The sequence below is a fragment of the Thermobia domestica genome, chromosome 3 (genome assembly GCF_964235325.1).
Source record: "Thermobia domestica chromosome 3, izTheDome1.hap1.1, whole genome shotgun sequence".
Taxonomy (NCBI): Eukaryota; Metazoa; Arthropoda; class Insecta; order Zygentoma; family Lepismatidae; genus Thermobia; species Thermobia domestica.
In genome coordinates, this window is record NC_137456.1 from 146,190,246 (window position 1) to 146,213,895 (window position 23,650).

Below are 23,650 nucleotides of genomic sequence, written 5' to 3' on the forward strand. Positions count from 1 at the left end.
TTTTGATAAGTAAGATAATGTTGAGGTGAGAATGTTTAAAATTAATGTAGTTTTCGAAGAAATGAGAAATCCAATTGTTCGATTTTATGTGAGACTAGCAACAAAATGTAACCGATTTCGTAAATATATTGGTACCAGAGTTATATTATAGTTACCACAGTCGTTATGTAAAAATGTTCTTGATACTTCGTTTCTCCATCTGTGAACAGTGTGAGAATCTCTTACGTATCAGCCTTTTCATCAACAGTGAATTTCGTGCCTTTGCTCTTCATATTTCCTGAATTTGCCCTTCGGGGCTCGCCCCCACACCCTCGCCTTTGCTCGTCCTACTTCCTCACATCTCTTAAGCTTACAATTCCCGAATTTCAAGTTTCTTTTCCTATTTCAACTACCTAAAAGATAAAATTTTGTATTCCAGGAAAACGCCTATTTAAATAATATGGTGATTTCTTCATCTCCCTTTAGACTCCTTAAAAATTAAAAATATTCAATTTTAGCAATTTTCCTGTTGGTTAGTCCAGGGAGGCTACAATCGTGCCAAATTTCGTCATTCTAACCCTGCCGGAAGTGCCTAAACATTTTGGGGTGTAGAAGACTTCCAATATAAATAGCATGGAAAAGTTTTTCTGTTCCCCATAAAACCACTATAAATTTATATATTTTCATTTTTACTGACTTCGTTAGGTAATACTAACGAAAACGTTGAAGCATGCCGAATTTCACGTTTGTATTCCAATTTCAAGTACCTAAAATATGAGATTTTATGTCCAAGAAAAGGCCTATTTAAATAGCATGGGGAATTTCTTCATCTCCCCTTTAGACTCCCTAAAAATTAAAAATATTCACTTTTGGCAATTTTTCTGTCAGTTAGTTCCGAAAAACTACAATCACGTCAAATTTAATCATTGTAGCCCTACAGGAAGTGCCTTATAATTTTGGGGTGTAAAAGGTATCCCATATAAATACGTACCATGGGAAATATTTTTCAGTTCCCCATAAAACCACTCTAAATTTGGAATTGTTTATTTTTACTGATTTACTTAGGTAATACTAATGAAAACGTACAAGCATACCGAATTTCAATTTTTTTTATTCCAATTCCAAGTTCCTAAAACATGAGATTATATGTCAAAAAAAAAAAAAGACCCATTTAAATAACATGGGAAAATTCTTCATCCCCCTTCATCATTTCAACTTTCCACGTCAACCGGAAGCATCCCTTTAATTTATGTCAGTTCATGTAGTTTTATATACAGTTAGAATATGTTGGTGGCAAATATTATTAAGTTTACGAGCTATTTGAAAGGTGTATATCATTGGAAGGAAAACCCGCGGCAGTATGAAACTGCGCAACATGCGCGTCATGTAATGAACTCCGTAATTTCGCAATGTGAAAAGGTAGAGAACAACTAGGTATATTGAAACACCCTAGTGTATGTCTAGTGATGTAGCAGCGAGGGTTCAGCATCAAGGGTTTTGGGCCCTGTTGATACTCTTCGTATTTAGGTAATGAAAAATGAGATGTTAGCGATCGTGATTTTGTAGTTCGTGTAAATGAATTGGAATCTCGTTTGGACATAACGCTCTAACAGATATTTAATAGAATAAATCCTCCCCGCTGTTCTAGTGGCTAGCATGTGCGCTTTTCTTGTACAGGTCTTGGGTTCGATTCCCGGTGGGAGAGCGCTTGGGAACTAATGTTGTATGTGACACACTATGACTCCTTTAAAAATGTACAATTTTAAATTTAAATGCAGCAATATGCCACAATTGAGAATTCAAATATACGATATTGACATGGTGGACTACAAAAAGAAGTGAAATATGATCAAAAACACCAGAGGTGCAAAAAGTGCAGCCAAGTTCGTCAGCCTCAAAAAGCGTTGAGATGAGGATGGATGAGCCAAGTTCCTTGGCCACTGCATCTGAAAGGAACACTGGAACTTGGCGCGAGGTGTCAAGGAAAATGATGTTAAGGAACATTAGGGATAGTGGTGGTGGGCGTGGTGGGTTTGGGACCACCATCAACCTTAGGAATATCAACTTTGCTAATGCGCTAATTCACACATACAGTATACTGCAGTAAGATTGGTGGTTCGAAACCCAGACAAGGAAAACTAATATTCCTCGACGAAGTGTCAAAGTAAATGATGTTAACGAGCCTTAGGGATGGTGTTAGTAAGCGTGGTGTATTTGGGGGTCACCACTAGCCTTAGGGCTGAAATGTCCCGGCCGTGAAACTAGGAACAGACATCTTAATGTATTCGAATATGTTAGACACTTCGCGCCAAGTTCCAGTGTTTCTTTCAGATGCAGTGGCCAAGGAACTTGGCTCATCCATCCTCATCTCAACGCTTTTTGAGGCTGACGAACTTGGCTGCACTTTTTGCACCTCTGGTGTTTTTGATCATATATATTTTTTTATAGCGCACATATTAGTTCCTAAGTGAAGTCTTGACCAGAGTACGGTAGGTCCCATACATTTGGAGCTATGGAACTTTAAAATTAATTTTTTTATGTTTTCACAGCCTATAGCTCCGAAAGAAGGCATTTGTGCACCCAGGTTGGTCTATACTTTTCGTCTTATCTTGGTGTCAGGAATCGCCTCCCAAACGTTGTCGGTGTTGTTTTGAAACACCCTATATATATATATATATATATATATATATATATATATATATATATATATATATATATATATATATATATATATATATAGTAAATGTGGGGCAAACGGACACGGGGGTAAACGGACACGTCCTAATATTTCGGTGTATTATAGGAATACGAAAGTAGCAACATTAAAGTGAGTGTATTTGGCGATTGAGGTTGTGTATTGATAGGTAGAATTTGTCCACAAATCTACTTGAAGTCAGAACAGTTGCAGATAGGAAGACATGAAGTGACCATCTATATATCAAGTAGGACACGTGAATCACTATTTATAATATTTGCAAGATCTACCATAAGGCTCTAAGGTATTACAGGTGGGCGTAAAATCGTAAGAATCGGGTATAGTGTGCACCATGGAGCATGCCACACTGCAGCCTAATCACAGGATAGCATGTGCCATCTTTCGATAAAAATTGGTGTTTCATTGGAAACCTGTATGTCGGGGCCGACGGACAGCGTGTCGTGGGAACAAACGGACTATGACATTTACAGTTATTTTGAGAGACTGTGATAAGCAATTAAGTCTAGAAAAATGTTAAACAAACGCATCAGTAATTGAAACAACCTTTCATTTTCCTTTTAGTCATGGTTCGGCACCGGAAAAGGACAACAAACAGATACCAGTGCAACGCGGAGTCTATGTCATCTACAATTAACGATGTTAAGAAAAGTTCAATGCCACTGCCAGCAGCAGCAAAGACGTTAACATTCCTCGCAATACATTGCGGCGTCGTGTTCTTTCTGATAGAGACGTTTCCTAAGTTTGAACAGCACATCACATTTTCGACTGACGTAGGAAACGAACTAGAAACCTTCCTATTAGATCTTGAAGGAATTGGATTTGGTTTAACTAAGACGGAGATTTGCTCTTTAGTTTATTATTTTGCTATGGCAAATAATTACAAGTATCCGTTCAGCAACAATACAAATGGCTGGTGCTAACTGAATTGAGGTTTTCTGCTACGTCATAGACGTCTGAGTGTACAAGGGGCTGAAGGATTATCATATGCTAAGGGAAAGAACTTAACCAGAAAGAAGGCTCAAGAATTTTGATCAAACAGGCACCAACCAGGAGCACGTGGAGGCTGATGCAAATGGGTCCTCATCGGATGGTTGGATGGAGAATATCTTGGATCTACAAAGCGAAATGAAGGTATACATCGAGCAAGAGGATAAGCAAGTTGCAGTTTCGTTTCGCCAGAAACCATAAACTTTTCGCACCTAAGTTCTTCGAGTACTGCAACGTCATTAGGACAATACCACAACAAGAACAATGCTGGAACAAGAATACTTTCCAATCCCGGTGTCATGGATGTGTTACTGACTAAACCTGAAAATAAATCCTCCAACCCAAAAACTAAGAAGAATTTCCTGCCGACGAAATCTAAAAAGAGTGGAGTATCCAATTCACCAACAAAACGACAATTCGATATGAGTAATGTTTGTTTGAATGTAGTAAGGTATAGAGAAAGGGGGAAAATTGAGTTCAATATTTCAGATATTATTTTTAGTTTCATATTTCATGTGTTCCCAATAGCGATGAGCAGTACTTTGTGATGATCATTCTGATGACAGCTGAGCAGTGTCCGTTTGCCTTCTTTGTAGTGTCCTTATGTCCCACTGTCGGGAGCATATGGATACTTTGGCATTGTTTTTTCTTGCGACTTTTTCGTGGACTAAATGTAACTACTACTTTTCGTTTACAACTTTTCCTATTATGTCAAAGTCTGTAGTTTCCACTGCCATATGTATCTATCTTCCAAATATAACATGTATAAAAATTTACAGTCAAATTTCATTAGCATGTCCGTTTGCCTCACTTTTCCCATATATGTACTGTAAAACTTTGTCCCATATAAGTATAGATAGAGCATTAATAAAAAGAGTGTCTAGAATCGATCTCCCACTACCAGTTTTATTATAAAACTTCTCCACTATAAAAGTATTTTTACAAAATACTACACTAATAATTTCTCTAATATACAGGGTTAGTTATAGGTTGTCTTTGACAGTAAGGTCGCAGACAGGATCTCTACAGAGTCCCGTAGCGGGCTAAGTAGAGGGGAATTAAGGAACCAATGCTCCGTAGCAAGCAGAGGCGGGTAAAGTGGCCAACAGTGCTCCGTAGCAAGCTAAGCGGCTGAGGTTAGGATTCCCAGACAGAAACCCGTAGCAGGCTAATCCAGGAGATAGGATACGCGTAGTCCCGTAGCAGACTAGAGGCCTGGGGTTAGGTTACTCCTAAAGTCCCGTAGCAGACTAGAGGAGGGTCAGCAGAAAGTGGTACTGAATTGCCTTTTCCATCCAATTTATAGGGTGCCTTGGGTGGCGGTGGCGCTGCTGCTCCAATGTCGTCTTCTGCTCTGTGGGAGGGGCTAGAAGCCGTCGTCTGTAAGTGATTGTAGATCCATCTGGTGTGATGTCTTCATGCCGAACCACGTGGTGGTGTTTGTAAACACTGACATGTGGAATTGTTTGTTTACAACATCACATGGGATATTACTATATATATATATATATATATATATATATATATATATATATATATGTATGTATCGATAGATAGATATACATATAGATATATAAATATAGATATAATGATATAATGAATGTATTGCTTGCCTGGTTTGCGTTTTACTTGCCTGGTTTCGGAAGTACAGGTTTAACACTTAAATGGGACTTGAATTATAACTATGATATTTTCATTTGCATTTCATTCATATTTTAATGTACATATTTTTTTAAAAAAAAATAGAAAATAGATTTCTTATACATAAAATACTAAGTCTTCATGACGCTGATAGATTATTATTCAAATATTCACAAAATTGAAATAGCAGACTAATCTTACTTGTTCTACAATAATTATAAAATGATAATATTAAAATTTTATCGAAACTAGTTAACTCATTTATGAAAGCGTAAAGTCCTTTCATAAGAGCACCTTCAATTACGATCAAGGACAGTACTTTGCATCGATACATTGTCCTTTGTTGAGTACTTGTCCATCAGGACACTGACACGATGGTATACATGGGTTGAGACACTGGTCAGTTTGAGCTAGATCTGGCGCATCCCTATTGCTACAGGTTATTGGCATTGGAGATCCGCACTCTTGAAACTCTAGACCGGTTCCAGCGGGACACTCGATATCTAAAAGGAAAGAAATAAGTTTTAAAAATTAAATTTAAAGGAAAACATGTATTAAATGTTTGGATCAAAAATTTCTCATTCTGAATAATGGACTAATTTTTCGTTGAGTAATGAACGTAACATTTAATAATAATGCAATAATACGTATGTGTGTGTGCGTGTCATCACATTTTCCCATAGAAATGACTTACCTAGAGCTAACAAATTTCTTATACGGATAGATATTCACCAAATCTAATAGCGCTTTTTCTATTTCTGATTGATTGGGCCTCAAAATTTTTGTACGCTTCTGGTTGATTTAAGAGTCCCATGCCGTAATCCTTGATGGGCCACAAATGGACAACTAGCGACATCTCGCCAAAAAGTGCCTGCTCTGCAGCAACAATCCGCGGTGGCTCATACCACCAGCGGCAGAGACACGACAAAACGCCAATGGACCACAATATTACTCCCCCAAAATATGTTAAATCGCCTGTGTGCGTGATTTCTTTACATCGAGGCGAATCTTTAAAAAAACACTTAAAAAGCACGGCGAAGTGGGCGCGAACCACCAACCTTATGTTTACTAGGGGCATGTATTCTTCGGACTTCTCCAGAGAAGCAATGAGCAAAACCTTGCTTGTACAGGGATAAGTCGTGTTCTTTTTAATTTGGCCGATCGGAGTGCTCCTTTAGCAGTATATATTCGACGATAACTGTTTAGAATCAGATAAAATGCGTTCTTCAGGTGATTTTATAACAAAATGACGCGCGTCTATTTACTTTATTTCATAGTTCTCCCACATTCACTTTCTATTGGTCAGCGGTAGTTACCATTTGAATTCATACAATTATACGTACTTATCTTAATGTCTTTCATTTCATAATACAGTGGTAGGGATTACTATTGACCCTCGAAGCTCACTTTGGGAACAATCCGTCAGGGAAAAAATACGAGCAATATATAATAATAACCACACGCACGTGACTGGCGATAGTTCGTGTTGGTCCTTTCGCGATTCTCCGCGTCGAATCGAAGGAGCGCGGACCAAAATCAAGTCCTCGCTACTACGCGGTGGTAACTTCAATACCCCGACTCTAGATATCTATACTGACTCGACGAAACCCTGTCGCCAGTGGCACACCATCGGCAATCCTTCGACACGTCGCTATATCGACGATCGATATGTACCGGAAAGTGAACCACTAGGTTTTGGCAATGTTTACGACATGAGGAACGCCTTGCATATATGTAACTCAGTTGACTTTTGTGATATGCAGTCTTATATAACAGAAAACGATAAAATTGTTAATCTTTATTTAGTTATTTCACTGGTGTTGATGTGGTGATTACCGAAGATGTTCCTGTTTGTTATTTATCTATTTCAACAGTTTCTTTAGTTTCATATATTTTGCATACCCTTATTATTACCATCCGCATAACAAGCATTTCAGTTAGTGTGCTATAAAATGGGGTATCAATGATTCGAATCTAATATATATATATATTTTTTAAATCAGCATTGAGGATATGAGGTATCCTTTTTAAAGACTGATCTTAACTATTACTAGGTCTTATATACGAGGCTGGTTTCCCTACCGGGAACCCAACTCATGGTCACGCACACAGAAATTATGCGTATTAACCATTCACTAACGAGAGAACTATTGGAGTCTGGACGGTAATGAAGATGAATATACAATGTAGTATTGTGTAGATATAATCGGCTACAGATATATATATATATATATATATATATATATATATATATATATATATATATATATATATATATATATATATTGAACGCGTTATTCTTCGATGAAAGTACTAGCAATACTAGTACTTGCAGCTTTCAATGTGAATGAACTTTTAAGTAGTTAGCACTCTTACTAGAAATTAGATTTTTATTCAGTTACTTGTAACCCTCTTTACATAAACATGCAAAAATGGTGGTTGAATAAAACGAAATGAAATTTCTCACTAAGCATTCCTATCCATCTCCTTTAGGCAAAACGGGATGGATGATTACAGAAACTGAATGATTATATGAGACTTGGTAGGATGGGAATGTGGGAGGAAACTAATCTCGACAAAACTCATGGGCACGATGTTGCCCACCATAAACTCACTTGACCTTACATCTAACCAGGGACCTGTCGCAACAAGAGTGAACGCTCTACTTTGCTTCTCAAAAGAACACCACATTCGATAATTTGACCTAAAACGAAAAGTTTGAATTTGGATTTTGTAGTCCTATCTGAAATTGGAGATGAACTTACTTTCCATAACAACAAAGATCGACCTGTGTTAAGTATAAAACTTAAATTTTATAAAATCAACAAGACTAGCCGTGATAAAGAAATGGACATCTGCAAGGAGCATGGTGAAATTTGATAGGATAAATAATTTAGTTCATTTTCAATTTAAGCCCTTTCAGCAACGAGGCTATATGAGACGTGAACCTACAGCTTGACGCATGACCACCGAACCACTTGAGGTTCCACCTGAAATCGAAAAGAAGATATTGTACATTCTTACGTGTAAAATGAGATATTTTAGAAATAAATGTTTCGGAAGTATGGAACATGTGTTAACCTTGAGATAAGAACTTTCTTTTGTATTAAACAGGAAGACGAATATTGCAACAGAGTATACGAACGTCTCATATAGAATATCATACTATAATTGATATAATTTGTAGAATTTGTGTATTATTTCTATTTTTTGAAATTTGTTGATTTTTGTTGTGTTGAAATCGAAAAGAGAACTATGCTCTGGAGGAGCCACTTACATTTGTCACGTTTCGTAAGTTTTCTAAATTTATTTTTGCTATTTTCTGCTGCTTTAAACTTATTTCCAATCACTTATTTTACCTTAAACTGCAGCAGTATTTATTACTTCCTGTTTATTTCTAAAGAACTGCAAAACTTCAACTTCAAAAGAATGGTGGCTACCATATGAAAGTATAGTTTGATAGTTTAAACAGCTTTTCTAATATTTTCCGGTTTGTATGTATTGCTTAGCTCCTGTCAAATAATAGTTTTCTAAAAAATAAAATTTTGCATAACAACAAGGACATAGAGATAGTCATCTTAAGACAAGACTTATGCTACTAATTACTGGTTTTGTTGATTTGGATATTCTTGTTACGTCACTTAAGAAACGTGTACTTATGTTGGGAGAGGATGCTTTGGGTAGAAGACGTGAATGTGAACATACAAATAAAGCTTATGCACATCACTTCATCTGTTTAAAATGAGTCACGTATAAGCGAACTTCTCAAGACGAAAGAAGATTGGTACAAACCAATCTACATTGGGGCAGTTTTTCTTGGAAAAAATACTGTTAGTGGTAGTGGAGGTATTTATGTACATAAAATTCACAAATTCAGTACTTGCAGTATCAACAAACTTTTTTTCCTAATCATTACTTGAACATTAAGTATTACGTAGCTAATGTGAAAAAGAGGTTAACTTAGAACTACAGTGACATATTTCCAACACTTGTAACCTAAAGATACAGCAAATATTATTTATCTTAATGTTTTAAACGCATCAAATTCTTCACTATTAGGAACAAATATATTAATTATTTTAAATTTGTACATACCACAAAGGTAGTTGTATGTCCATGGTAGCACAACTCCTTCATTTTGGCAACTTTGTGCATATGCTGCTATCGAATCGCATAGGCATCTATCGCTCGGTTTGCATACACACATGTCGTATACGCATGCATCCATGTACTTGTCCACTGGTAATACCACATTACATGGTTGGAAAAGAGTGCCCTAGCGAATAGCAAAATGTTTTTATGATAATAAATAGCTATAATAAATATCTATTTTGTAGTTCACTTACATGCAAAACACAAAATAAGTAAATGAATATACATAATAAGTTATAATGTAACATATTTCATCGACAATAAAGCACAAAAATTTAATATTCGAGTATGTATGTATGTTTTGCACTTCATAGGACAATTTCTGTCTTCTCGCCGGCTTGGTTTAATTATTTATTTTTACGCCTCAGTGTATAAGTTTACTTAGTTCATCTTTGTTGTTATTGTTGACAATGGAACGCCGTATTGACGTGGCATAACGTAGTTAGTTTGATCTACTTTTACCTTTAAACGAGTTTCTTTGACAACCCAGGAGGAATATACTATATTTTTTTACACCCAGGGGTAAAAGTGGATCTGAAAAGGTAGAGGGACGGAAGGTAGCGGCATGACTTCACGCCATCCTCCTGCCTATCTTTGCGCATTGCAATTTCTTAGGAACTCGGGGAGAAGCCATACATATTTTCTGGAGGTGGGGGACAGTGTCTCCCGCGTTCCCCCGCACTTTTACCCGTGATTACACTCAGCTTTGTAGTATTTTACCAAATACATGTCTTCTGTACAAACTTGCACGCGATTAACCCTCGAGTAGTCGCGCCGCAGTCAAAAGCACCGCAGGGAAATTATTTTCGATCGTGTGTCCATTCTGTTTGTCCGACAGACTTCTCCGTCTAGCTAATCTTCCCCCTCACCTTCCCGAACATTCCTGTTCAATCACTCCGTTATTCTTTGTTTAGTTTAACTATTAGTGATTGTTTAGTGATTCTGCGGTGCTTTCCACCGCGCGCGACTAACCGTGTAATGATTTTTCTCAGCGTTTCACTCTGCACGTGACCTTTGCTTTGGAGATGTTTTAAGCTTTATAAACATAAATATTATTTTAATGGACGGAAGAGGTCGACAGAGTTAGCAAACTGATACCAAGTATGAAAAAGAAAATTAGAAATGAACAGCTTAAAACAATGGAGGGAAATGTTAGGAATGGACTATTTGGATAAATCAGCCGAGCTGATCTCGTGGAAGCTTTGTCTGAGGAAGATCATATATATATGAGTGAACACGAAAGGTGAAGTGAGGAATCTGCGAGCGAATCTGAAGATCTTAAACCCAGAAATGACCAGCGATACCCCAAATGTAGTCAGAGCAGGAGAGGACGAAATAAGCGACGACGATGTGTAGAACAGTGTAAATTTGAAGTTAACCTAAAATAATTCAATGTAGTGCTGTATAGGTGAAGTTTCAAAATAACAGGACCGTAAAATAATTCAATATAAATTTGATTTGATTTTAATTTAGCGCCCTTTTCAGCATCAAGGCTATGTAAGACGCGGACCTACTTCTTAACGAAGGATCCGAACCACATGAGGTCCCACCGGGAATCAAAGCCGGAAGTCCCACGCCAAAGGCGCTTATGCTAACCGCTTAGCTACGAGTGAGCTCTAATTGAATGTAAAATGCACTGTGAAGCTTTGTTTTATTGTTATGTTTATATAGTATTTATTTTACTAATTTACTATTGCATTTCTAATTTTAGACGAACCAGAGTTGACAAAAACAAAAGATCGTCATCAGATTTAGAATTTTCAATAAAACCAGTGCGTAGCTATCTATCTAAAGAAATATGTAACGAAAAAAAAAAATTATTCCAAATGAGAAATAAAAAAAGGACATGTCTAATTGTAGCTTTCTCTAATAGTTATTACTGTAAAACTTATAATAATAATAAAAGTGTTATTCCCTCTTAATCAGGAAATATACAAAAGTGCGTTTCAAATACAAGAAAAATGTTTAAAACGATATTTGCAACACATTATGTTCGTGCGGTCCTTTTGACCGCGCGCGACTACTCGCGTTACTTTTTCAGCGCGACTTCTCAAGGTTTAAGATCACCAGTTCAGTTGGTAAAGAATCATTTCACAAGCTTCTGTTTTCCCAACTTTTGTACGGTTGATGGACGATTTATCAATCTTGAAGCTGGGTTGTGAATTTCAATGTTCACTTTTCTCTGTGTATTATTATATTTTGCAACTCATTGGAATGTAGTATGCACTTGACTAAGACTTCGTTGAAATTTGGTAGAATTTTCTGTTTTCATATTGGACTGCATACATAGAATCAAAGTTATCTGTTACTATTCTTATTTATTTCTGTGCTTCTAGTATTTGGAATTTAAAGTCATCATACTAATCTAATTACTTTTCAATTCTTGCATTTACGTTCTAAAAACGACAGGGTACGTTGTCCCTCTCTGACTTTGCGATTATGTTCGTTGATTTTCGCAGTATGGTATTTTCATGTTCAAGTAACATACGTTGTATTGTTCTTTATAATGTCCTTTATAATGTCATTTTTTTCACAGAATCTACACTCTCCAAAACGTAATGACTCTATTCATCGATTTACATAATAGCATTTTGATATTTTAAGTCTTCCATACTCTTTTGTTTTTCTCTCTACCTCTCTAGCTTCCATGTTTTTCCTACATTACCAACTTCTTACCACATCTTCATAACCAATCGATTATAATCTAGGTTATAGTCTTCTTCTTACAGAAGAAGATGCCATTGATGTTCGTATATCTCTGCTCATCTGACCAAACTTGATAAATTTGTAATCTTGTAAAGCGCGCAAAGAAGTTGATATTGATTTGTTAAGACTTAGACTAACTATCATATTTTGGACTAAGAAAAATTGCCAATATCGTCTTCATCTCTTTTTCTTTCTTATCCACAGTCGGGGATATTCCTTCTGCTTTTATATTTCTTTTGGTGTATCTTTCTGCGTCAAGTGTCGAACATTTGTGCTTTCTATGCACATGGTCCATGTTAAGATTGCTCGGTTGCTGGTAGAGGCACAATGAATAGGATATAGGTCTGAATAGTGATTCAGGTCTAGTCAATTTTTATATAGCTTCAACGTTCAAGGAAGATATTAAACGGAGCTCATGAGTCAGTAAATCAGTATGCTGTATTTTATTGGATTAGGTTTAATTATTTCCAGTTTTCTATGACTGTTCATACTTAACATCTTTCAACGGAGTTCTTTGCAGACATTTCCATTGTATAATTTTGTTATTTCTTCTATGAGCGTGTACACTCACGCTTACCTCATCATAGTACTACAGTTTAATTTTGATGATCAACTAAATGTACTTTATTTATCATTTACAAATTCGACTTTGTAAGGTTTGATTTTTGATTTTCCCTTTTCATTTAGAAAATTGCTCTGGTGTGCTACTATACCTCCTAACTAACTAACTAACTCTATGCCTTATAAACATCGAAGGTTGAATACCGCGTATACAAGAGCTCTCCACTAACTTCTCTCCTTAACGAACTAGATCCAGTTTCTATTTTGCATTCCTATTTCTGTGAGATTCATCTCAATATCGTTCTCCCATCTGCTATTAGTTCTTCCTAATGATCATTTTCCCATTGGATTTACAGTTAAAACTTTGAAAGCGTTTCTACTGTCTTCAAATCTGGCTGCATATCATGCCTACCTGATTCTCCTAGATTTGATACCCCAACAATGTTTGGTAAACGGTATAAATTATGTACTTTCTCGTTATGAAGTTTCCGTCATTCTCCATTTCCGTTCCTCTTGGGTCCGAACATTGGTCTCAGGATCTTGTTTCCGTCAACGTTCCTCCCTCAGAGTAAACGACCATGTTTGGCAACCATACAGAACAACAGGCATGATTATCGTTTTATATATTTTAAACTTAAAATTCCTCGACAGAATTAACGACGACAAGATATTTCAAACTTAATAATAACATGAATTCAAATTTTTTAATTTTACATTGATTATATTTTATTCTTTCTGTGCGAAAAACGGTATTTCTGCTAATATTAAACAAAATTATTTTTCCAAACGTACATATTGGAGGAAATGATAAGCTTTTACCACCAGCCTAGATTTTATTTAGACATTATAATATAACGATAACATCTATAGAAACATGTATAACATAAAACAAGTCATAATTTTAGCATATTTATAGCGTAGTGTTAATTTATGAAACCATAGTATTCACAATACTCGTATACAAAACTTTAAGCACTAAAACTCTCAGAGATCGAATATAAAGTTCACGTCTTAAATTCACGCAAATCTCAGAATTATCCTGGGAAATTGGAAACGTAGAGTACTTTTAAATTGAAATACGTAAGATGCTTTTGCTCACCTTATTCCGAGGAACTTTCAAATTTTACAATTAATCCGCAGATTTAAGTACCAACAGTAAAGTTTACAAAATTATAACATTCAAAGTCATTAAGTAATGTATTTACCTTCAAGATAGAACATTTGCGTTCAGCTTCCTTGCGAACGGCTGAATTAGTGTCCTTGCATGCTTCTACTTCATTTGCATTTTTACAGTGGGCAGGCTGGCCATGAGGTGTCTGAAATTAACAACATAACATCATATTCTAGAAAGAAATTAAATATAGGGTGGCCCAAAAGTAGGTATACACCCCTGTATTGATCAAGTATAACATTCTAGTTTATGGGTTTGTTTTTTTCAGCTGTTCCGAACTTAAGATGTAGATACTAGTAAAAACATATTAAGAATAAATAATAAAGAAACATGGATAACAATAAGAAATGGCATAGAATGCAATGAGCTGATCAGTACGATACTGTATACCTATTTTGGGGGCATCCTGTATGTAGAAGGAGGTAAACATTGCGTAAACAGCAATTCGTGTCATTATTCCTTTCTAATTATTCCTTTTTCTTCTAAGAATGCGAATAAACACATATGGAGTATTCAGAGCACAAGGAAATCAATTTCAATTTTACAAAAGTTGTGAGAGAAAGACAGATAAAATTTGTACAATACGGTAAACTCCATGAGAACACTTTTCTTGCATTATGAGAGCTGACTTAACATGAATGTTTAAGCTCTGAAACGAGCATCAGGTAGAATTCTTAAAAATGGAATATGTCCAAATTGACCAAAAATGAACTTGGTTCCCTTCTGCACTGCACGCGTCACACGAATGTTATTGTATAAATTTAATAATAATGTTATTGTATAATAGTATTTATAGTACCTTGTTAATACGTTTGACTTCAAACTGTCAAATATAAATCGCAGTAAATTGAAGACTTCGGGGCAAAAACCCGTCAAGTCCAAAATGTGAGAGTGTAAAGGAGATAGCTTTACAAGGTTTTCTCGCCATCGGATTTTCTTCAAACTTGGCACATACTAGACCGAAAGTACGTAGACACTTGTTTTCTTGTTTCTTTCGGGAAATAAGTTAAGAAGGGCAAAGGGCCCCTTTTCAAAAAGGACCTCATCTGCCGATGGAAAGATGACTTCAAAATAGGAAATACGTGTTTTGTCCTTTTTGCGAGGAAAGGGTTTTAGAGGGCAATGGCCCCTTTCGACACAAAGGACACAATCCTTAGGAAATTGGATTTCCGTGCAATTGCTTGAAACCGTGATATGTTCCATATATTGTGTCCCTAACAAGGGAACCTTCCGAAAATGATAGTTGCAGTGAAAGATGTGACCTATGCCAATTGAAAGAGCTGTAACAGAGATGTTCATTCCCAAAAAATTAGCTGCCCATAGCAATAGGTTCAAGAAATATAAGGGGTGTAAGTTCGGGAAACAGCAAGGTTGGACAAGGGGAAAAAAGTGCAAATTCCGCAAAAAAAGGGGGGCACGGCAAAATACAATGCTGATAGTGTTGCTGATAGTGTTGTCAAAAAGAGGGCCACCAGTGGGGTTAACAGTGTTGCCAACTGCAATGAAAAGTACATGTTTTGCAAAGAGCACTATATTAAGTGAGTGCAATATTTAGTGTCAACCTGTCATGTAGAACATAAGATATGACGTGTATAATCAGTGGTACAATCTAACAAAAGAGAATAGAAAAAACAGAAGTACGAAAATACGGAAAAGACGAAGTTGGCCATAATGCGCCACATTTGATCACGAGCTGTTCATATTAGAATGAACAAAACGAGAAAGCACCAATTATGCAGGAAACCGACGTACCTAAAGTCGAAAAGAAAAACGAGTTCCAAAGTTGGCAGCACTGGCCATGAAAATCCAGACAATTCTAATATAGTTAGGCCACTCGCTTCACAAATAGAAAATTCCGGCAACAGGCATTAGCCTTCGCATCATTTGTACATGCTCGTCCACATTGTACGTGCAATTGTTCGATGAGACAATGGTCCAAACAGAAGACAAATTTGCAGTGAGCACAGCGGAATACTGCCAATCCGTCACACATGATACAATGATCGCCTATGAATGTCTCGAAACAGTACTCTAGAGGTGTCGGAACCTTTGGTGGTCTTTCTATCACATATCCATACCTGTAGAAAGCAAACAGAATCAAAGGTTTGATCTGCTGTGGGTTGCTGTCTGCAGTACTATCACCGCCTATATGATATATCCAGTGTGTCCCACCTAACTCTGCGACTGAAATAGTTTCAAAGCGAAAAAAATGTGACAAATCCAGTTGTGCAGGAATGTACCCATGTCAGCAGGCGACAAACTTCTGTGAGACGCAAGTGCCCCCAAGTCCCCCATCATAGGGTCCCAGGGGCCAACTTCAAAATTTCAAATAGCACCATCGGTCAAATAGATTTCTTTCGATAAATCTTGGATTTTGCAACAACGCATATCAGAAATATTTACTATATGGGATTTCAAAATGGCCGCCAAAAATATCTGCTTGGTGACAAGAACAACGTGCATTTTTGGCGGCCATTTTGAAACCCGTGCTTCATATAGCAAATGTTTCTTATAGGCGGTGTAGTATCTATCCAGAGAAATATCATCCGCTCCCTGTTCCCATTTGAAATGTTGCGGTTGACCCCTCGAGCCTTATGATGGGGGCCCTGGGGGACTTGCTTCTTACAAAGTTTTCTTGGCCGTCAACATGAGTACATTCCTGTGCAATTGGATTTGCAACATCTCTTTTCGCTTCGCAGCAATTTGAGATCACAATGTTCGATGCCATGTTAAGACACAACATATATTTGTGACGGCTATTTTGAAAACCATGCTTCATATAGCAAATGTTTCCTATAGGTGTTGTTGCACATTCCATGATCTATCTAAAGAGGTACCACTTAGTTCCTGTTGCCATTTGAAAGTTTGAAGTTGGTTCCTGGAGCCCTATGATGGGGGTCCTGGGGGCACTTGCTTCTCACAGACCTTTATCACTCCCTGACATTGGTACATTCCTGCACAACTAGATCCGTCACATTTTTGTTCGTTTCGCAAATCTTTCAGGTCACAAAGTTTGGTGGGACACCCTGTATATTCCTACATACGACCCAACCATGACATAATGTTCACTACTTCTATTATCGGTTGTTGGCTCAACCCAACAATTTCATGTTCCCCGACTTGACATTGTCTCAATTACTCTAGCATTGATGCATTCCGAGTGATGCCTGTTGCCGGAATTTTCTATTTGTGAAGCGAGTGGCCTAACTATATTAGACTTGTTTGGATGTTCATGGCCAGTGTTGCTAACGTCGGTTTCCTGCATAGTTGGTGCTTCTTGTTTTGTTCATTCTAATATGCACAGCCCGTGATCAAATGTGACGCATTATGGCCAACTCCGTCTTTCCGTATTTTCGTACTTCTGTTTTTTCTATTTTCTTTTGTTAGATTGCACCACTGATTATACACGCCATATCTTATGTTCTACATGACAGGTTGACACTGAATATTGCACTCACTTAATATAGTACTCTTTGCAAAATATGTACTTTTCATTGCAGTTGGCAACACTGTTAACCTCACTGGTGGCCTTCATTTGTTCCCTATTGTGGCAAGTCTCTTTCTATACATCACTTATCAGCATTGTATTTTGCCGTGCCCCCCTTTTTTTGTGGAATTTGCACTTTTCCCCCTTGTCCAACCTTGCTGTTTCCCGAACTTACACCCCTTATATTTCTTGAACTTATTGCTATGGGCAGCTATTTTTTTTTTTTGGAATGAGCATCTCTGTTACAGCTCTTTCAATTGGCATAGGCCACATCTTTCACTGCAACTATCATTTTCGGAAGGTTCCCTTGTAAGAAAACGTCTCAATGGGAACAAGTACCACTCACCGATCATTTGGCCGCTACGAGGCCAATGTTTTGAAAGCAACCGAAAATAGTGATTTTGTGGATTTCGGTGAAAATGACTGAAACTATGTTATGTTGTAGATATTGTGATCCTGAGAAAAGGTTTTAATGGACACAACCACTAATCACAGACCGTTTGGCCACTACGAGGCCACTGTTTTGAAAGTAACCGAGCCGAAGATTGCTTGAAACCGTGATATGTTCTAGATGTTGTGTTCCTAAGAAAACGTCTCAATGTGCACAACCACAAATCACTGACCGTTTGGCCACTACAGGGCCACTTTTTTGAAAACAGCCGAACCTAACCACATTCTGGATTTCGGTAAAGTGACTAAAACCGCGATATGTTGTAGATATTGTGATCCTGAGAAAAAGTGTTAATGGGAATAACCACAAATCATTGATCGTTTGGCCACTCAGGATAGTGATATTGTGGATTTCGATGAAAATGACTGAAGCTGTGATATGTTCTAGATGTTGCGATCCTGAGAAAAAGTCTCAACAAGCCAACAAGCACCACCACCAATAACTGACTGTTTGGCCACTAGCTTCACAAGGTCGCTTTTTTGGAAAAAGAAGGTAACGGTATTCTGAATTTGGGTGGAATTGCTTGTAACCGTGATATGTTGTAGATATTATGACCCTGAGGAAAAGTCTTCACGGGCACAACTACCACTCACTGACATTTGGCCGCTACGAGGCCACTGTTTTGAAAACAGTCGAGCCGAAGATAGTGATATTCTGGATTTCGGTCAAAATGACAGAAACCGTGATATGTTATAGATATTGTCATCCTGAGAAAAAGTCTCAATGGACACAACCACAAATCACTTATCGTTTTGTCACTACAGGGCTACTTTCTTGAAACCAGCGGAGTACAACGATGTTCTGGATTTCAGTAAGATTGAGTAAGACTAAGATATGTTGAAGATCTCCTTATAATGAGAAAAAGTCCTAATGAACACAACTATCGAATTATGACTGTTTAGCCACTACAAGTTCAGATTTTTTTTAAACAGCCGAGTATAATGACATTTCTTTATTTCAGCATAAATCAATGAAACTGTGATATGTTGTAAGTCGTGATCCTGAGAAAAATTGTCTAGGACATTCTAGGGTTTTCCTTTGTCTCGCAAAATGAGCATCTGAATGTTATCTATGCTTAAATGATATTGGCTGCTACTCTCCCCATCCCTTTTTCGGGTTGTGAGATAGAATTTTTCAGGATTTCATAAAATTCTATCAAACTTCCAAGTATCCTCACCTTCTCCTGTTTTAGAAAGTGTGGCCCCGTAGTTACCAAATGGTTACTGATTGGTGTTTGTGTCCATTGAGACTTTTTCTCAGGATCACAATATCTACAGCATATCACGGTTTTAGTCATTGTTACCGAAATCCAGAATGTCGTTATCATCGGCTCTTTTCAAAAAAGTGGCCATGTATTGGCCAAATGGTCAGTGATTTGTGGTTGTGCGCATTGAGACTTTTTCTTAGAAATATCATATTTACAACATATCACGGTTTCAAGCAATTCCACGAAAATCCAATTTCCGTAAGGATTGTGCGGGGTCCTTGGTCATTTCGAATTGGCCAGTGGCCCTGTAATCCTTTTCTCGCAAAAACGACAAAACCGGTATTCCCTACTTTGAAGTCATCTTTACATCGACAGAGTTTAGTTTCTTTAAAGTGCCCCTTTTAATCAAGAGGACCCTGTTTTGAAAAGGGGCTCTTTGCCCCTCTCAACCTGTTTCCCGAAAGAAACAAACAAAATACCTGTCGATTTATTTTCGGTCTTTTATATATGTGCCAAGTTTAAAGGAAATCTGACGAAGAGAAACTCTTGTGAAGCTATCTCCTTTACACTTTCAGTTTTTGGACTTGACGGGTTTTTGCCCCAGTCTTCAATTGCATAAACTAGTGTCTTTAAAAAGTAGACCATATTATTTTCCGATCGGTATAAGGAAGAGATACCATACTATTTTTCGATTGGTTTGTAAAATAATGTTTTCCATACCATTTTACGGTAAATTATTAATTATATGTAAACTTTAAAGCTGGTCATTTGGGAAGGGGGGCAGGAAGTTATTTGGGGGGGCCTGGACCCGTTGGGCCGTCCCCGTGGCTACACTCCTGTGTATTACATTCGTTCAACAAACTTTTGCCGGAGGAGTAGGGGAAACAAAAATGGAAAAGAGTTCCCTAACGCTCTTATTTTATCCTCGCGTTCATTTTATTTAAAATATATAAATTTATCACATTTGCCATAGAGTAACAAATCACTGCTGACCTAGTTTGATCCTTTTGTTATAAAATTTGTGACGAAAGAAATACACCCAAATAAGTTTTCAGCCAGTTGATACGTGAATGCTTGAATTTTGGCTTTTTACGCTTGGCATTTCAACACGTGCTTTCATACAATCTGCCTTTTGTTGTACATGCAAGCGATACTTATATCCTTCGCAGAGTGTCATAGCTATTGGTAGTGATCGTTCATTGGCTATTGATACATACTGATCGTTCATTCGCTATTGACTTGCCGCCAGCGTAAAACGCTTGCGTCAAGCTTGAATGCAACACTGAATGCAAAGTTGCCCCCATGTAACTTCGTCGCTTTAATAACTCGAAACAAAAAGTACTACCACCAAAGGAAGTCAGTGTTCTACTCTGAGCGACCAAGGTGATAATCACGTTTATTCGGGATCAGAATGGGGTATTACTACTTGCTTTGCAGACAAAGGGTACCACAATTACCAGGATAAACTATGCCTCACTGCAGCATGCGTTGCGGGATTCTGTGAAATCCCAGAGCGTGGCATGTTATATTTACCTCCTAGAAAACAACACACCCGTTCGTACTCGAATGTTGGTTACAGATGTTGGTGGAGTATGAGTATCCAGTTTAGTATGAGTATCTTGGATTCAAGGTGGCCATAGATTTTCAATTAAGCTTTTGTTTACATTTTGACAAACCGCAATTTTGGACAGGGTTGTCGTAGAAAGTCGAGACGTGCTCCATCTTCTTTCACTTAACAAGGGCTTTCAGACGATGTCTTACCTCTCTTGCCATTTGAAACTTTTAGTTGGACTCCACCTGGGACCATGTGGGGACCCTGGGAGAAGAAGTTTTCACTTAAATTGTTGTACTTTGAAAATAATGCCACACTTCCTTTCCTGTTTTCACATTTATCTCACCGTTTCCATTTATAGGGGTGACCATGGACTTATCAATTGTTTTTGTTTACAATTTGACCCGTCGCCATTTTGCACAGGGTTGCTGTAGAGAGTCAAAACTTGCTGCATTTTCTTTTATTTTACAACAGCTTTCAAATGATGTGCCACTTAACACCCCTTGCCATTTGAAAATTTTAAGTTGAACCCCGTCTGAGACCCTGAGAGGACCCTGGGACAAAGATTTTTACCCCCAAAAGTTTGTCGTTGAAAATGATGGGATACGTGTTGGCCGAGTTTTCCACTTACCCAACCGTTTCTGAACAAGTGACTCGGTTCAAACTATTCTGCCAGGGTTTTTTTTTTTTTTTTTTTTTTTTTTTTTTTTTTTTTTTTTAGTTCTTACATTACAAAATATGTTGTAACACGATATTCCGCCCGGTGGCACGTATAACTTTGGGATTCATCTAATTATAACATATCAAATGCAAACACAATTAATTGTCTTGTTCGGATCTCAGCGGAGCCACTGCGTGACCCTTGCTTGTGAGTAACTTCATACAGCGTATTCAATATACCAAATAAATCTGACGTTGTGGCAGTTCTGCCCTTTAGACTTTTTTTTTATTTTTATTTTTTTATTTATTTATTTATTTATTTATTTATTTATTTTTTTTTTTTAGAATAAGCCCATAAACTTCGCCTGCCAAATTGAAGTCCTGTTCTTATTGGTACACTTCTTTTTAGAAGAGCTTAGCCAGGCACTCGATAAAACAAATTATAAGGGCCCATGTGGCCATGGCCGTACTCGATTTGGCCCGGTCAAAGGGCCCCATCATGTATATCTGTGTTAGCATAGAATCAGTTCTACTTTAGTGGTAGTAAGTGATTTTTTTTTGTACTTCTTCTTATTATTATTATTGGCTCAAGTAGCCCAAATAGGAATCCCCGGCTTCCCGCCCGGGCCAGTTCGACCCTGCCCCTATAAGGGAAGCAACACAACCAGTAGCCAGTCGTACAAGGTATTTAGTGCAGCGTGCCGGAATGCGTACCCCTCGCATCGCTTCTTGCTGTTTCTCTACCTCACAGCATCATTCATAATGTAAAAAATATTGTTCTAATAAAACTTGTTCATTGTCGTCCATGTTAGAAATACTAATATGAACTAAATTAAATGTCTTTTAATTTATTTCATTGGAACTGTGAAAAGCTCGTCGTCTACTTAATTCTGGTTTCATATCGCTTATGACAGATTTTATTTTATTTTGCCGTGTATGCATCAGTCGTCAATTTATTCTAATATGTTACAAATTCTGTTAATAATTATTTTATGAAGCTTTTCTTGTAATTTTTGCGTATGTTGTGCAAAGGCTCATCCCTAATCTTCCTGTTACGTTGTTAATTTATCTATTGGTTTATAGAGAGTTTCCTTGAAGGCTTCAGCATAGATGAATCACAAACGAAATGAATTGCACAGCTTTTTTGCTTTTCTAGTTTTGGAAATATGTCTTCTGTCTTTCCATTTTTTTAAAAATCTAATCTCTAGAAAATAATTCTTGAAACCTCTTAGAAAACTGACAATAAATACATCTTCTACCGCTTACGAAAATACAAGGCGAGTTTCATTTGCTACGAAACAATTAGAGGAACAGTTTTACGAGAAAAGGTAAGAGACCTTGTTCTCGCCCAACTGTATCACCTCTCCGCGTCTCTATGCAATGAATTTTGTTTTGAGTGCAACGACTTATGGTATCATTTAAGTGCATGTGTGTTTGTCCAGCAATTATGAGGTCATATATTAAGTAAAAGGGAAAAGAGGGAGAATGATTGATAAGATAATCAAACATGAAACGAGAAGAGAAAATCACATTGTCTTTATCAGATATTCTAAAGAAATGTTTATTTTAAAATTATTTTCCGAAAGAAAAATAATCTTCAATTTTATTTACGTTACTTTTATTATATTATACATATCAAGATGTCTGTTAAAAAATTCACAGTTACATATGCATCTGTAAGCAGAGAGCGAGCAGTCAAGGGTTCGATTCCCGGTGGGGCACTCGATCAAAAGAATTTTTTCAGACCAGCCATCCTGGTGAGGTTTTCTTGCGTTTCCCCTCATTCACAATTGACAAATGTCCGAATGGTTCCTAAGATATCCATCCCAGGCCACTTCCTTCCTCCCATTTCCGCGGATAGTGTGATCGCCGAGTTACATCATCCCTCATACGTGACGGGGTGACATGGCCATGGATGCTGAATGCCAAAAAATATATTTCCTAATCCTAATCTAAGCAAAAAGAACCCCAGTAGTATTAGTAAGTTATTTTGTTTACTATCCTATGATAGGTTACGGAATCGAATATATATATAATGAGTGAAATATTGAGCAAAAGCTTGAATCAAAATCTACTAGCAGCTGTGTGTAACAGCGTATTTTGAAGATTTTTACAATTGTTTTCTATTTGCACGCATGTGTTCTTAATTCAGTTTCTTATTTGCTAAACACGTCGATTTTATAGTACCGGTGATACAATTTCTAGTAGCGCGTCTGGTATAGCCAACATTCGCAGTGGTTTGAATAGTGAACATCGCCTTACTGCGATTAGAGAAAGCAGACAAACCGCTCAAGGTTATGTAACTTATCATTTCAAAAAACCTATGGTAGCAATTTTCAAAGATATTTCTGCTATTTACAACAGTTTCACAGATGCTGCA

The 23,650-nt window shown here is 37.2% G+C and overlaps 1 protein-coding gene across 2 annotated transcripts in view; it reads right to left on the reverse strand.

Annotated features, from left to right (window-relative positions):
* Positions 1 to 23,650, reverse strand: part of LOC145680794 (kielin/chordin-like protein) — a 222,949-nt gene that overhangs the window by 152,426 nt on the left and 46,873 nt on the right. The window contains exons 9-11 of one of the 2 annotated variants that reach the window (XM_081751832.1): positions 13,948 to 14,058; positions 9,419 to 9,599; positions 5,286 to 5,826 (exon numbers count right to left, since the gene is read on the reverse strand). The exons of the other annotated variant lie outside the window; for it this stretch is intronic. Coding sequence (XP_081607958.1) covers positions 5,630 to 5,826; positions 9,419 to 9,599; positions 13,948 to 14,058 — 489 coding nt within the window. The 3' untranslated portion in view covers positions 5,286 to 5,629. Of the gene's footprint in view, positions 1 to 5,285; positions 5,827 to 9,418; positions 9,600 to 13,947; positions 14,059 to 23,650 lie in introns of those variants that run through there. 2 annotated transcript variants of the gene reach the window in all.